Below are 16828 nucleotides of genomic sequence, written 5' to 3'. Positions count from 1 at the left end.
AATATATACCGAACAAGAGAGGTCCCAGGACTGAGCCTTGTGGGACACCACTTGTAACTGGTTTAGAGTCTGTCATGGCACCTGCTATTCTGACCATGTGGGTTCTATCCCTGAGCCAGTTTGCAACCCATGTTGTGACATAGGGGTTGATATTTAAGCTGGTGAGCTTATTTATGATGCCCGAGTGGGGTATTGTGTTGAAGGCTTTTGCGAGGTCCAGGTAGGCTGTGTGGACTACCTTCCCTTCATCTGTGGCTTTGGTAACTGTTTCAAAGAAGTTGACCAGGTTCAAGAGGCAAGATCTGCCCTTAACGAAGCCGAATTGGGTAGGATCCAGTGTCTGGAGGTTCCCAATGTCTTTGTTTATGATTTCCATGATGATACGCTCCATAGCTTTGCAGACCAGGCTAGTCAGGCTTATAGGGCGATAGTTCCGGGGTCTGTTGTGGCACCACTTTTGTGGAGTGGGACCACTGTTGCTGTACGCCATTTCTTGGGTACATATCCTGTAATAAGGCTGAGATTGAACAGTGACTTTATATGAGGGTTTAGTTCTTCTTGGAGCTTGTGTAAGACGCAGCCCGGGACACCGTCTGGTCCCATTGATGCTGTGTTTTTTGCTTTGGAGAGGGCAGCTCTCACCTGTGCATCTGTGATCTCAGGAAGGCTACACTCTGTTGGGATAGACATTTGCTCTTTTGGGGGGGAGAAGTTTGCACCGAACCTTTCTGCCAGGATGTTGGCAATGTCTGTGGGTTCAGTGTATTTTTTGTCATTTTGCACTAACTCAGAGCATATCTGGGAGTTGCCTCCCAGGTTTCTGACGTAACTAAAGAAGGCCTTGTGATTATCTTTAGTGTCTTGTGCAATTTTTCTTTCGAAGCTGGCCTTAGATGATTTTATGAGGGATCGTAGTTTCTTGCTAGTACTGATCAGTGACGCCTTCCCTTTTTGGGATTTTGCTGTGTCATGTAGTAGCTTTCTCCTTCTGTTGTATAGCTTATTTATGGTCGAGGTCCACCAGACAGGTCTCCTGCCTTTGGAGGAGTGAGTCTTGGTTTTATTTGGGATAGCATGCTCCATGCATTCCTGTAGGTGTCCATAGAATGCTTTTGTAAAGGATTCTGCATTTTGGGCAATATTTTCCACTGGCCTGGGGGCTTTGAAGGATTCCACCTCAGTTTTGAGAAGTGTGAAGTTTGCTTTTGAGAAGTTCTTCACTGTGGTTTCCTTGGCTAGGGGTGGGGACGGAATATGGATGTCCAGTGAGATTTGTGTATGGTCTGATCTTACCATTGAGGGGGTATACCTCTGGTATGGAACATAGAGACCCCATGTTGGTGATGACCAGATCCAAAATGTTTTCCCCTCTTGTGGGAGTGGTGACCAGTTGTTCCATAGCATTTGAGTTTATAAATTCTAGGAACCATTGGGCGAGGGTGTTTGGGCTTGAGTAGTTTTCCCAATCGATGTTTGGGTAGTTGAAGTCACCTAATACGATAGTGTTTGGAGAGACCTTCATATTCTCCAGAGTTCTCAGGAAAGCCAAGTGAGGTTCCTGTGTTTGGGAGGGTGGTCTTTAGCAGGCTACAAACTGAAAGGCAGTTTTGCCCACTGTTAGTTGCACATGGATTGTCTCCGATGCTTCGTGCAGTGCCACTAACCTGGAGGTGTGGGTATCTTTGATAAATATGGATACTCCCCCTCCTTTTGTGGTTCGGTCCGAGTTTTGGGGCCGGAAAGCATGGTATAAAGTATAACCTGTTAGTGCTGGGGTGCTCTCGGGAGCCTTGAACTAGGTTTCTGTTACTGCACAGATGTCTATATTCTCCATACTGAGGAGAGTCTCGAGTGCGTGCATCTTGAGGTTTAGACTTCTGGCGTTGTGCAGCATTACCCATAGTTTTATTTTTCTTTGTGTTGTCTAGGGAGGTGGGTTTGTCTTTTGAGCCTTGCCTAAAAAAGGCACTATGGGGGAGGCAAGAGCCTTTGCCAGTATTTGAAAACCCAGGGGTGACAGGTGCAAGCCATCCCTATCGAAGCAACGTGGCTTGTCGAGCATGTCATCCCAGGCTGACAAACACTGGATCCCCTTTGAGTGACACCAATACTTTAACCAATTGTTAAAATTGATCATTTTGTCTTTATACTGTGGCATCATTCTTGGTGAGGGTAAGATGCTACTCGAGGTCAGGGTCATACCGGCCTGGGTTACATGATCAAAGAGCTCCTGTACGTCTTTTTTCATGTAGTCCAGGGAGGTATGTCTCAGGTCATTCACACCAGCATGGACAATGACTGAGTCATATTTGTACTTGCTTTGGAATGACCTGAGTGCTTGTGTTATGTGTTATCTGCTCTTCTGGCTGAAAGCCAGTCATTAACAATTCAAAGCTCTGCCCTTTGGTTTCTCCACAGCCCCTAGAGTGTTTACCAAGTGTATGGCAGTAGTGACATCTCACTTGAGGACTGCAAGGATCTTAAGTGTTTCCGTATCTAGACTGCTGGCTTATCGCTGCTCCGACCAGGCATCATCCGATACAGGCCCAAGATTATATACTCCAGATTTGCTCTCATATTGGTATCTCGATCAATTACAACAAATCTCATCTGGAACCAGTTCAGACATTAGAATTCAGTGGTGCTTCTTTTAACATGATCACACGCACAGCATCTCTTCCTTTGTCGAGAGTTCAGACTATTCAATTCCAGGTCAGGAAAATCATCCAATACCCTTTTCTTTCAGTTCGGTTAATCCTTCAAGCTCTAGGGTAAATGTTAGTGGCACTCATTCTAGTAGTTTAGCTACTCAGTGGTCCATTCTTTACCACCCTTTATCCAGTGAAATAAAGATAACTCCAGAAATATTTCCTGTGGTGGATACAATAAAATCAAGTGCAAGAAGGTCATCCCTTTGTTTTTCCCCAACCCAAGGCCATAGTGACTACAGATGTCTTCAGGATTGGGTGGGGGCATATCCTGGGAAGGACAGTCCAAGGCACATGGTCCCCCAAAGAGACCAAAATACATGTCACAATGTCCTGGAAATGAAAGCTGTCCTGCTAGCATTGCAGGCCTTCCAAGACACACTCCCCACTGGGACTATTGAAATTCAGACGGACAACATGTCAGTGTTCCAGTACATCAACAAGCAAGGGGAACCAGTTCTTACCCCATGTTGAGAAGTGAATATGGCAGTGGGCGATCTCATCCAATCGTTTTCTTATAGCAAAGCACATTCTGAGGAAGTGCAATGTGATTGCAGACAAGTTAAGCAAGTCTGTTTTAATGAGAGGTCTCTCAATATGAAAGTGGCAAAAAGGATTTTCTGTCGATGAGTTTAACTGGGCTGTGACCTTTTTGCCTCTCCTCTCAACAAGTGCAGCAGGTTCTTTGTCCTCGTCCCCCTGCCTGGAGTCACCAAGAGATGCTCTACTTCACGATTTGCCCTCTAGTCTCCTTTATGCCTATCCCACGACACCCTTCATCCCCAAGTTTCTTCAGAAAGCATCCCAACTGAGGAGCACCGTAATCTTCATTGCCGCTTATTGGCCTCGTCAGATTTGGTTTCCCTTTCTTTGACTTAATCTTCTTCATCCCACTTTGATCCCGGATCAAATTCCAGACCTTCTGTTTCACTCAACAGACTCAATTCATCCAGACATTCTCAGCCTAAAACTAACTGCATGGTTTCTCCACTTCTGTTGATTGCTAGATTGCCCAGGCTGTCCTCTCCAGTCCATCAAAGCTTCCACCAGAAAACTTTACGAAAGTAAATGGAAAAGATTTATTTTTTGGGCACAACAGAATCGATTAGAGACAGTAGAAGAAAAGGGATCCAAAGTTCTGAAATTTCCAGCATCAATCTTCAGTGAAGGAGCTAGCTCTTCTACCGTTAAAGTGCAGTTAGCTGCTATCTCCATCTTCCATATCAGAATAAATATTTGTCAAGACTTTCTAAGAGGAACACATCTCCTAAGATCTCCTATTAAAGATAATATTCCCCTTGGGGTTTAAATGTAGTATTGCAGGCTCTAATCCAGTCTCAATCTGTGCCTTCAGCTAAGACAGAACTAAAATATTTATCTTGGAAAACTATATTTTTAGTAGCAATTAGCTCAGCCTGGATGTTTTTGAATTGCAGGCCTTGTCTTCTAAAGCCCCTTACTTGAGTTTTCATAAAGATGGATTATCCTTCAGAACAAAAGAAAACTTTCCTTTCTTCCTAAAGTGGTGTCAGAATCTAATTTGAATCAAACTGTCAACTTACCCATCTTCTTTCCAAGTGTTTGAAATAAAAAAGAATATATGTTACATCTATTGGACATTCACAGTTACATTTGTACTTGTATAGAATGAAAGATTTTAGAAAAACAGAACAACTGTATTTTTTTCAGATTCAAAATTGAGTAAATCAGTTTCTAAAGAAACATTAGCTAAATGGTTGACTGTGACTGTATTTCCTTTGTTTATAACAAATTGGGCATATCTTACCCAAACCACCAAGAGCACATTCCATAAGATCTATGGTTACTACTACAGCTTTTCTAGATGATGATTGTGCAGTCACAACTTGGGCCATTCATCATACCTTTATTACTCATTACAAATTAGATCTGGTCTCCAGGGGCAGAGAAGCTTTTGGCTCAACAGAACTCGGGGAATTTTCCTCCTTGGAGTCTCTCCGGGATTTAGGTAGCTGGGGATTCTGTCCCAAGAGTTGAGGAATGAATGAAAATTGACAACTTTAGATAAAGAAGTTACTGTATGTACTCACCATAACATTCTATCTGTATTGTGCATTTTCATTTTTCCTCGACTGCCTTCTTACCAACCCCCTTCTAGTCAGTCTTTTGGATGCATCAAAGATGCTGAAGGAAACTTGTTCCTTTCTTTGAGTCTCAGCTTTTGCTTGTTATATTAATATTTTTATTCATTTGCAATGCTGCATGAATATGAAGGGCAGCAAACGAGATTTGGGGTATGTTAGGGACTAGAGCATTATAGGAAAGGCAGGAGCTCAAGCTCTTACAGTGCTCCATGAGCTAGAAAAGCGTCCTGAGTTGGATCCGAACCCAAGAGTTGAGGAAGAATGAAAGTGGCCAGTACAGATGAAACTTTATGGTAAGTACATAACTTCTTTTTTCTCTAGCATTAAAGGGAATGCATTTAAACTTTAATCCAGTTGAATGTAGTCCAAACAGTGCAACAGTGCTGTGGTATGTGAACAAATAAGGATGAATGCATGTTTGCTCCTTTTGCAAAGAATTGGTGAAAATTTGGGAATGCTGCAGTTGCAAGCAGTGTATTTCCCAGGAAAAGATGGCTGCTGAAATGCTTTACTGGAACAAATATGGACAGAAAACTTTTATCATGATGTCACTGCTAGATCTGCTTGTGTCAAAAGAAAGCACTCTGACTCTGCAGTGCTGTGGTATTAATACAAAAGACTGGAGGATAGAATCTGTTACTTCCGAACAGTCATATTCTACTGCTTATCTGTCTACTTTCACTGGTTTAGAATGTATTGCTCCAGTTAAAGACAAAGTAAACCTAATCCTAGGACTTTCTTATGGGCCTGACAACCATGGTTTACTTTAATTCTACAGTTACCTTTTTTTTCACCTTTGCAGTTTACGTTTCAGATTGTTTAACTTTGGCTTGCAAGTATCAGTTTTGCTTGTCAGCATTGCATTTCTCAGCCTTTCTGCAGAGAGTATTTGCTAGTTTATCTACGTTGTGCATTAGCTAAATGTATTAGCATTTTGAAGAATGCTAAGAGCCTATCCTCTGAAAGTCCTAACTTGAGAAATTGAAAAGACTGCTTTTCTAAACTTTGGAAAGAGGGAGAGGGTTTAGTCCACAAATTTGCCCAGCATGTAGTGCTTAATTTGTTCTGCCATTAAGACTATATAGTATCTGCTTACTTATGTCGTAAGAGATTGTTTCAGCAAATCAGAACAGAATATCCTGCACTTAATTACTTTCTAAAAGATTGCATCTTACTAGATTCTTTCTCAATAGGGGGACTTGAAGTTTATGTTGGAGACGTATCTGTCTAGCTCTCAACCAATTTAGCACAAGAAATCTGGACAAAACATAAAGTAGTGGGGAGGACAAAGGCCCAAAAATAGGGACAGATTTCAGATATTGCTCATAAGCTTAGAAAGCTGCTAGAATAACAGGATTTGTGTTGTCATGCATGTAAACCTTGGCTCTAGATGATTGTCACTGGCAAAGTTAACACACCGACCCCATATGCAAAAATGGGAAAAAGGGATTATGGACGGATGCATTTTTCTGAAGGATATAAAGTCTGAAACTCAACTATGTCATTATTTGTCATTTTAGTGACTTCAATCCATCATGATTTGCCAGAAAACCACAGATTTTCTGAGGAATACATCGAATATTTGAGGCAAAAATCTAGACATTCTGCAAAAATCTGTATAGTTGAGAGGTGTAGTCGGAGAAGCAAATGTTGATCTCTGAACTAGCTGACTCAATAGATTTTAAAGATGTTCTTCATGTTTCACTGTTGCAGTCATCACATTTGGGTTATCTGCCTGCAGGTAGCCTTTAGCCGGCCTGAATACCAGAGTCTTTGGATTTCTGTGTCGGTTGCTGTCTCTTCTTCCATGACGTTAGTTCGTCAGGGGTATAAAACATGCAGCCGACGCCATTACATCAATCTTTCTTGCTGTGCGGTGCCCAAAGCAGAAGCAGTTCGCAAGTGCCAGTCGTCAGTCTCCTGAAATTTTCGTTTTCAAGTTTCAGACCCAAAGTCTTCAAAAAAGATAAGTACCCCGTTGGGGATCCTTTTTCTTGCTCCAACCGATGTCAGTAAAAGTTAACAGTTGTCTTGCCTGTGGAAAGCAAATACCCCATAGAGATTTTCATTCGTACTGCATCCCCTGTTTAGGCCCAGACCACTACGTCCCTCGCTGTCGGTTTTGTGCCTTGTTCAACCCCCGAACTGTTCGTTGTCAGACTATTTTTGCAGCCAATTACTTTTGTACTCGATCTCAGTACTCCGAAATGGCTTCGTTAAGCCGTCCAACTACTGATCTTCTGAAAAAAACGTAAGGATAAAGACCGAGACAGACCGCATAGGTCCAAAACTGCCGACAATGCTTCTGTTAAGCTAGTCGCCAGTCCGCCGGTACTCAGTGAGGCGCTTTCGCAGCCCCTGATACCTTCTACTTCAGATTCGCAGGCCTGTACTAAGACCCATTCGGAGTCCATTACCTCTGCTTCCCCTCCAGAAGATCTTTCTTTCGGTGAAACCTTGCATACTCTTAGGGAGCATTTCCGCTGGGAAAGCCAGGATTACTCGAGTCCAAAAAGAGACTTAGGGAATTCTTACACCTGCCTCAACACAGGCCTTTAGCTATCCCTCCTGTTCAGGACATTGTAGATGATGCTTTCTTGGAATCTAGCCTTACCCCAGACACTTTACCTCCAGCTCCCAGAAAACCTGACAGGTACTACAGAGTACCTGACTCTCACAAGTTCCTCTTCAAGAATCCTTCAGCGGATCCAGAGACCATTTCCCCAAGGACCAAAAGGCATTAAGGCTGCTGCTGCCAAAAATCCTACCCCTTCTGATAGAGATTTTAGAGCCTTAGACAGCTGGAGTAAGAAGGTATACACTTCTGCTACTTTGGCCATTAGGGCTTTAAATTGCCAGTTTCATATGTTAAAGTATCAGCAGCATATTGTGGGACTACTTAAACAGAAAATTATGTTGATTCCTGACTGTGCTGAACACAAAGAATTGCAAGATTTAATGCATTTTGCAGAAAAGTTGGTAAACATAATTTGCAATGTGGTTTTGATGCTTTAGAAGCATCTTGCAGGGGTGCTGTCACTGGGTCTGTACTTAGAAGGCATGCTTGGCTTAAGGAACAAAACTTGCCAGATCATGTTAAAGCTAAATTACTGAATGCTTCCTTAAACCAAGACTGCCTTTTTGGCAACAAAGCAGAAGTCCTCAAAAGGATGGAGGAAAAAGCTAAATCTATGCAAACTGTTAAAGATTTCTTACAAGTACAGCCTCCCAGATTCAGTAGACATTGGCCTTCAAAGAACTGGTCCTTTCCAGTCCCTTCCAGGCCTTCTCAGTCCAAACCCAGGAACAGCAGACCACCTAGGCTACAGTCTCAGGCTATGCACAGACCTAAGCAGTGGGGGGCTCCCACTTCCAAAGCAGGGAGTAGTAAGCCACTCCCCTACGGAAAAATGGCAGAATGACTTAACCTTAACCCTTCCAAGCCCTGCTTAACTACCTGATCCCTTAGGAGGAAAGCTCACCCTGCATGCAAAAAACTGGGAACTCATTACCCAGGACAAATGGGTTTTGAACATAGTTTCCCAAGGATACAGATTCCATTTCCACACACTACCAACCCCAAATGGTTGGCCATACCTACCCCCAAATCAATGGGTGGAGGCCCAACAGCAGGTTTTCTCTCTTCTCAGTATCAGGGCTATTCAACCTATCCCAACAGAACAATTGGACAAGGTTTTTATTCAAGACTTTTTCTGGTACCCAGAAAAGACAACTCCTGGCGTCCTATCTTGGACCTCTCTATTCTCAGCACCTTTCTGGTAGTTCCAGAATTCAAAATGCTAACTCTTCAACAGCTTCTTCCTGTGCTAGCCAAGGATGCCTGGCTGGCAACCCAAGACTTAAAGGAAGCTTACCTGCACATCCCAATAAGGGAATCTTGCAGGGCAGCCTCCATGCGCTATCAGTTCTCTGCACTTCCCTTTGGCTTATCTACTGCTTCCAGGGTATTCACAAAGTGTCTAGCTCCAGCCATTGCATTTTGCAGGCAGAGAAATATTCAAATTTACCTATACTTGGACGATTGTGTGATTCTGACAGAAATCCAGGACTTGCTATTACAACACTTGGCATTCGTAAAGAAACTTCTAACCTCACTGGGGTACACCATCAACGAAAAGAAATCTCACCTAGTACCCTGCCCAACAGATTGTATTCCTGGGAGCAAGCTTGAACACAACTTCCCAGATAGCATTCCTCACTCCTGAGAAACAAGTTTATTTGACAACCCACTTCAAACTATTGGCCACAAACCCCAGCTATCTGCAAGGAAAATACCACAAACGCTGGGGCTCATGGCCTCTTGCATTCTACTAATTCCATATGCAAGACTGCATATGAGGAAACTCCAATGGTATCTAAAAAGCCTATGGTGTCAACATTCTCAGGACCTGGAAACAATGATTTCTGTTATTCCTTGTATGAAGACAGAGTTCCTTTGGTGGGAAGAGGCCTGCTACCACAACAAGGGACTCCCTTTCACTCTACCCCCCTGCCAGCCAAACCCTAACAACAGATACTTCAGACTATGCATGGGGGGGGGGGGGCTCACATGGCAAGGCAGTGCATTCAGGGCAAATGGAACCTGAGACAGATGCACCTGCATATCAATCAAAAAGAAATGTTAGCTGTACAGAATCCTTTGACAGCATTCAAAGACGTATTCTTCCAGGACAACTATTGGTAAAGACAGACAACACCACAGCTATGTGGTACATAAACAAGCAGGGGGGAACCCATTCGTACCCTCTCTGCAGACTAGCCATGGCTCTGTGGAACATAGCCTTGAGCTACCAAGTGCACCTACAAGCTCAATTCCTGCCAGGCAAACTAAATTCACTGGCAGACTTAAGCAGAAATCTCATGGACCCACACAAATAGAAACTAGAGCCCAAAATATTCAACCTCTTGAGGAACAAATGGGGGACTCCAGAGGTAGACAATTTGCCTCCCCTCAGAACTACCAGTTGAACAAATTCTGCACAAGAACTCCCCACAGTCAAGCCTGGAAAATGGATGCTGTCCTTTACCTGGGAAAGCATCTCAGTTTATGCCTTCCCTGTCTGCCTCTCCTCTCGAAGGTTCTACTAAAGATCAAACAGGACAAGACAAGGACAATACTGATTCCACCAGACTGGCCACACCAGCACTGGTACCCCCTCTTGCGCAGTGTGACACTGCTGCAACCATGGCACCTGCCTCAGACCCCTTCCCTGCTGTCCCAACAGGCGGGCCAGATTCTGTACCCTCCGCTTTAAACCCTGAACCTTGCAGCCTGGCTAATTCCTTGAGATCTCTTCTAGCATCCCTCAGTAAGCAGGTGCTGGATGTCATTCTGGAGGCAAGGAGGCCTAGTACTAGAAAATCCTATGCTGAAAAATGGAAAAGATACTGTTCCTGGAGCCAGGCTCAGGGGATGGGCACAACGGTGCTCAGCTTACCTCATATTCTACAGTACTTAACAGAGATGCTCCACAAGGGCCTATCCTTTTCATCAATTCAAATTCATGCCTCTGCCATTTCAGCACATTATAATACTGAGCCACCCCTCTTCTCTCACCCCTTGCGAAAACAATTCCTTAGAGGGGCAAAAAATTTAAGACTCCCCAGGAGAGCTCCCATTCCAGCCTGGGACCTTAACTTTGCGTTGGAAAAGCTCACTCTTCCTCCCTTTGAGCCAGCTGCAACAGCAGAGTTGAAATTCCTTTCTTGGAAAACAGCCTTCCTTCTAGCCATCACTTCAGCAAGAAGAGTGTCTGAATTACAGGCCCTCATGGCAGTGGGAACCCTTCATTATCTTCCATGCGGACAGGGTTTCCCTCAGGACTTATCCTTCCTTTATGCCCAAGGTGGTGTCTAGTGTGGCCCTAAATCAGTCCATTCATTTTTCCCTAAGAACTTATCCTTCCTTTATGCCCAAGGTGGTGTCTAGTGTGGCCCTAAATCAGTCCATTCATTTGCCTACTTTTTTTCCCTAATCCACAAAACAAAGCGGAACGAATACTGCACTCTCTGGACATGTGCAGACAACTTAGATTTTATTTGGACAGGACTAAGCCTCTCAGAAAATCTGAATGGCTGCTAGTTGGCTTTGCTGCAGGGGCAGAGGGGAAGGCCATTTCAAAGCACACCATTTCCAAATGGATAGCCCATTGCATTCATTTCTGCTACAAGCACCATGGAAAACCTACCCCACAGGGGATAAGATCACATTCCACCAGGGCTGCATCTACCTCTGCGGCCTTTCTCAGAGGAGTCCCTACCAGGGACATCTTAGAAGCTGCTACCTGGAGCTCTGTATATACCTTCACCAAGCATTACCACATGCCTATCTTTTCTAAATCCAGAGCTGAATTTGCCACTGCAGTCTTGCAGGGCTTAATAGCTGGCCCTAATGTTCTTTGACTTCCTCCTCCCTTCCTTAGCTTTGGTAATCAACCCAAATGTGATGACTGCAACAGTGAAACATGGAGAACATAGTACAGTTGTGTACACTTAACATAAATGTAGATGTTCGAGTGTAATCACTGTTGCAGTCCTAGTTACCCTCCCTCCAGCCCCGACTTCTCTTGGCTCTACCTTTCCTTCTTATTTGGTATATTTATTTTTTCTGGTGTATTTGCTTTTTGATGGGGGTGTACCATACTGTATAATTGCTTCCTATTGTGGGGCACCTGACATCTGGGGCAAGAAACACTGATGTAATGGCGTCGGCTGCGTATTTTATACCCCTGATTACCTGACGTCATGGAAGAAGAGACAGCATCTGATGCAGAAATCCAAAGACTCTGGTATTCAGGCCGGCTGAGGGCTACCTGCAGGCAGATAACCGAAATGTGATGACTGCAGCAGTGAATACACTTGAACATCTACATTTATGGAAGTGTACACAACTGTACTTTCCTTTAATAAGTAACTTTTTAGTGGTTTCGGGCAAGAACATTTCTGAACTATCTTTTTGTGTTTAAAAAAAAAAATCTAAGTTTTCTACAGTGAAGTGTGTGTCATTGAAACAAAGCCTTCCTTTATGACAGGTGATTGACGTCCACTCTTTCTTTAAATCACTCTATCAAAGTTGGCCTTTTTCCACAATATTACAAGAGGGAGGGACAGTTTGCACACATAACTGCAGTGTAATTTAGAAAAGGTAAAATGCACAAGATTTTTTTGACCATTTTTTCTCTCTCAATAAAAGGCAGTGGCTGCCTGTTATAGAGCAAACTATTTTTAACTGACTGGCCCATTGTGTTGCCTGCTACTTTGAAAAATCCAACAAAACACTTTAGGCTCCCATCATAACTCATCTCACATGTGCTACTGACACTTTGGCTGCTGTATTTCCACTCAAGGCCTATTAGAAGCTTCACTATGGACACAATCAAACTTTTACAAAATGTTTACAAGCCAGATACACATTCTAGGGACAGGCTTGATGCTGGTACAGCAGTGCTGTGTGGGATAGTGTAGTCAGCTGTGTTTCTGCTCAGATTGCTCCTACAGCTGATTGGCAGTTGCTCCCCCTCCTTCAAAATGATAAGAATACTGCTAGGTGAATCTTTCTTGAAGAAAGATACCACGTATCATGAGTATTCTTAGCATAACAGCAGACAGTTTAGGGATAGAGCTGTGTAACAGAATAAATACTCTGTCCTGTTTTTGGATCTAAGGATTTGATTGCCACAACAGTTAATGATTTAGTACAACCAGAAAGGGTAGCAGTTTTGTATGACTTATAGGTGTTTCTAATGTGAGATATATATATTCCCAGTTGGTGATTTACATTTAGTCTCACTAAAAGATACCCAAGGGCTGTTCACTGGAAGGGACAGATGATGCTCACAAGTGTTACTTGATTGAAGGGATCATGCTTCCCTGAGACTGATATTTGCTGTTAGAGAGAGAAACAGTACATTTAATAAAAATAGCATGGATCAAAGATGGTATAATGGGTGTTGACCCATATGTTACGAATACTGCTGTAGGGTTCTCTTCCTTGGGGAGTTGCAGTTATGATATGCACACTCACACTTGTGTATTTCCACCCTTTCCTATCTCAAAAAAAATACTCTACTCCTATGGCAGTAAAAGTAGCCATTCATCTGCACTAAGCAGATTTTTTTTTTTTTTTTTTTTTTTAATTATGATGCCTCAGTATGTTGGAAAGGAGCAAGTGTACCCTAGTCATTGAAGCTGAAATGTAAAATTAAAATTATAAGTGAATTGCAAATAACATTCTTGTGTTTTTTTTTTTTTTTTGCAGAAGAGTCCATATGCTGTTTGATGGACAATTCTTGTCAACAGTCATCTGCTAACAAAAAAAGGATGTTCACTGATGATCTGCACAAACTGGTGGATGATTGGACAAAAGAAACAATAGGAAGCACCCAGCTTAAGCCCAGTCTGAACCAGATCAAGCAGACTCGACAGTGGCAGGAAAAGGACAACTGGGGTAAATCCTTTGAGGTTAGTATGTACACATCCTGACTAGCTAGTTTAGCTTCCCTACCAACATGAACTTGATACACTGATTTCAAGAAGGGATCACTTGAAATAGTTTTGAGTTTATATTATGGTAGGTTATACCTATGTCTGTCTTAACCATTCAGTTTGTTCAGCTATTAAGGCAAGAAATGCAAGAGCTCTGGGAGTGGAAAACCTTTTTGCCAGCTTTGTCCGATGTAAAACAGGAAGCAGGCTAAGATACTGCTTACTCCATCTGTCATTCCTTCTGGCCTTGGATTTTTGCATTAGTCCTCTTTGTTTCTGTTTGGCCATTTCCACTTCTGATGTCTCAGGCCAATGATGATATGCAAAAAATGAGCAGACCACCATAAAAGTTTTATATATTTTCTGCTATTTTGTTAGTACTTCACTATCTGAACATCGGTTAGCAATATTTCTAGTGTTTTGCATGTTCAGATAAACCTTCAGTGCCTTACTTTGAGACATTATAGCAGGAGCAGTTTTCTGGGACTGTGTTAACAAGCACTAAGATAGTTGTGCAAGTTCATAGGTTCATAGGTAGGTACTAGACTATTGGCCCTGAGGCATATACAAGCTAGCCAAAAAGGTACCCTGGCTTTTGCCACCCAAGAAAATTATTTTCCTGTGCCCCTGTCGAGCAGAGCCACAGAGGTGATCCCCAGGGTGAATTTCCTATTTCCCATCCAGTCATCAAGAGCTTTCTTGAAGAGTGCTAATGAGGAGCTTTGTTTGATATAGATAGGTAGTTTGTTCCAGAGTATGAGAAGTCTCTGGAACAAGACTCTATCCCTCCAGCATGTTCTGTTTATTGTGGTGACAAGGTTTAGGTCCCTAGAGCATGTAGTTCAGAGGGACTGGGATTTCTTTAAGTGGAGCATGTCCAACAGCGTAAAGCTGGAGTTTTTTGAGACAGTCTGCGTAGGGCATCTGTTTGAGGCCAGTAATCCTCTTTGTGAGGTATTTCTGCGGCCTTTTCAGTTGTTGTAGATGTCTTGTGAGGTACATACCAAAGGGGCGTTGTACTCTAGAGTGGGTCTAATGAGTGATGAGTAGAGGGGAATGATTGGAGTATATGACGAACACTATCCAGTCTCTCACTTTTGGTTTAGGCTCCTGTAGTTTTTTTTCCCTAGCATCCATCTCTTGCTTAGCCAATATCAGTATCACCATTACTTACCTAGAAGGTCCTTTCCTGATTCCCTCCATTTTTTTCTCACGGCCCTTTGTAGATGTTCTTTGTGTTTCACTGTTGCAGTCATTACATTTGGGTAATCTGCTGGCAGGTTGACCTCATTAGGCCTGATTAACAAAGTCTTGGGTCCTGCGTCAGTTGCTGTCCCTTCCTCCATGACGTCAGGTCATCAGGGGTATAAAACATGCAGTCGATGCCATTATATCAGTCTTTCTTGCCCTGCAGTGCCCGAAGCGGAAGCAGTTCGCAAGTGCCGGTTAGCTGACTCCTGAAATTTTCGTTTTCGAGTTTCAGAACCAAAATCTTTAGCTTAAAGCTAACTACCCCGTTGGGGAAACTTTTTCTTGCTTCTTACCGATGTCAGTAAAAGTTAATAATTGCATTACTTGTCGGAAGCAAATACCTCATAAAGATTTTCATTTGTACTGTATTCCTTGCCTAGGCCTTGACCACGATGTACCTTGCTGTCAGTTTTGTGCTTTATTTAATCAGCGCACTATCCGTCATCGGTACATTTTTGCCTCTAAATATTTTGGTTCTCTGTTTAATTATCCAGAAATGACATCAGTTAGCCATCCGACTACCGGAATTCCGAAAAAATGCAAAGAAAAAGAGACAGGCCGCCAAGGTCCAAAGCTGCCGATGACGCTTCTCCTAAGCTAGTCGCCAGTTCGCCGGTACTCAGTGAGGCACTTTCGCAGCCCCTGATACACGCTACTTCAGATTCGCAGGCCTCTACTGAGACCTGTTCGGAGTCCGGTATGCCTCAGGATGCTTCAACTGTGGAACCTGTGGATGTATCTCTACCTTGGATGGATCCGGAGCCGCTGTGCGGGCACCAGCTTCTGAGGGTGTATTCAGGCCTACTGACTTGCATATTAAACTGACGCCATCTTCTTCTAGGCCTAATACTCAAACCATGCCAAGGAAACCGCCCAGACCTCATAGTCAGGCCTCTATGCCTAAAAAACAAATAATAAGAATGTCTGAAGACATTATTACTTTAATCAGGGGAAGCCAACCTTCCTCCTCTAAGAGACCTAGGACTGACTTTGTTTATGATACTTCTGACCAGGATTCTGAAAATTCTGTCTCCTCTGATGACAAGGATTTACCATTATCTACTTATGAGGATTCTGATGCAGAGGACTCTATTCCCTCTGCTTCTCCCCCAGAGGATTTTTCTTTTGATGAAACCTTGCATACTCTTAGGGAGCATTTTCACTGGGAAAGCCAGGATTACTCTGATTCTAAAAAGAGGCTTAGAGATTTCTTACTCCTGCCCCAACACAGGCCTTTAGCTATCCCTCTTGTGCTGGACATTGTTGATGATGCCTTTTCGGAATCCAGCTTGCCCAGAAAACCTGATAGATATTACAGGGTTCCTGATTCTCACAAGTTCCTTTTTAAAAATCCTACTGCGGATCCTGAGGCCATTTCACAGGGACCCAAGGGCATTAAGGCTACTAGTGCCAAAAATCCTACCCCCTCTGATAGAGATTCCAGGGCCCTGGATAGATGGGGTAAAAAGGTATACACCTCTGCAACCTTGGCCATCAGGGCCTTAAATTGCCAGTTTCATATGTTAAAGTATCAGCACCATATTATTAGATTGCTTAAACAGAAAATGATGTTGAGTTCTGATTGTGCTGAAAAGGATTTACAGGATTTAATGCATTCTGCTGAACAGGTTGGAAAACATACTTTGCAATGTGGTTTTGATTCACTAGAGGCATCTTGTTAGGGCTGTTGTCACCGGGTCTGTACTTAGAAGGCATGCTTGGCTTAAGGAGCAATCTTTGCCAGATCATGTTAAAACTAAATTGCTGGATGCTCCCTTAAATCAGGACCACCTGTTTGGCGACAAAGCAGAAGAAGTTCTTAAAAAGATGGAAGAAAAAGCTAAATCTGTGCAAACTGTTAAAGATTTCTTACAAGTGCAGCCTCCTAGATTTAGTAGGCATTGGCCCTCAAAAAATTGGTCCTGTCCTGCCTCCTCCAGGCCTTCTCAGTTCACACTCAGAACCAGCAGAACACCCAGGCTTCAGTCCCAGGGTACACACAGGACTAAGCAGTGGTGGCCTCCCACTTCCAAATCGGGGAGTAGTAAGACTCCCCCCTATGGTAAGCTGTCTCAATGACTTAACTTTAACACTTCCAAGCACTTCTCAACTGACTGCTGCTTTAAGGGGAAAGATTGCTCTGCAAGCAAAAAATTGGGAACTCATTACCTAGGACAAATGGGTTTTAAACATAGTTTCCCAAGGATACAGATTTAACTTCCACACGTTACCAACCCCAAA

At 43.2% G+C, this 16828-nt stretch overlaps 1 protein-coding gene across 1 annotated transcript in view; it reads left to right on the top strand.

The window, feature by feature from the left end:
• WNK3 (WNK lysine deficient protein kinase 3) overlaps window positions 1-16828 on the top strand; it is a gene marked incomplete in the record, with an annotated part of 2462820 nt that overhangs the window by 2410845 nt on the left and 35147 nt on the right. Inside the window, 1 exon segment of the mRNA XM_044079290.1 lies at window positions 13110-13312. Within this exon segment, the coding sequence (XP_043935225.1) occupies window positions 13110-13312 (203 nt within the window).

The sequence above is a fragment of the Protopterus annectens genome, chromosome 8.part0, assembly GCF_019279795.1.
Source record: "Protopterus annectens isolate FY-2018-M chromosome 8.part0, PAN1.0, whole genome shotgun sequence".
Lineage (NCBI taxonomy): Eukaryota > Metazoa > Chordata > Ceratodontiformes > Protopteridae > Protopterus > Protopterus annectens.
This window is presented reverse-complemented; position numbering and strand designations above follow the sequence as displayed.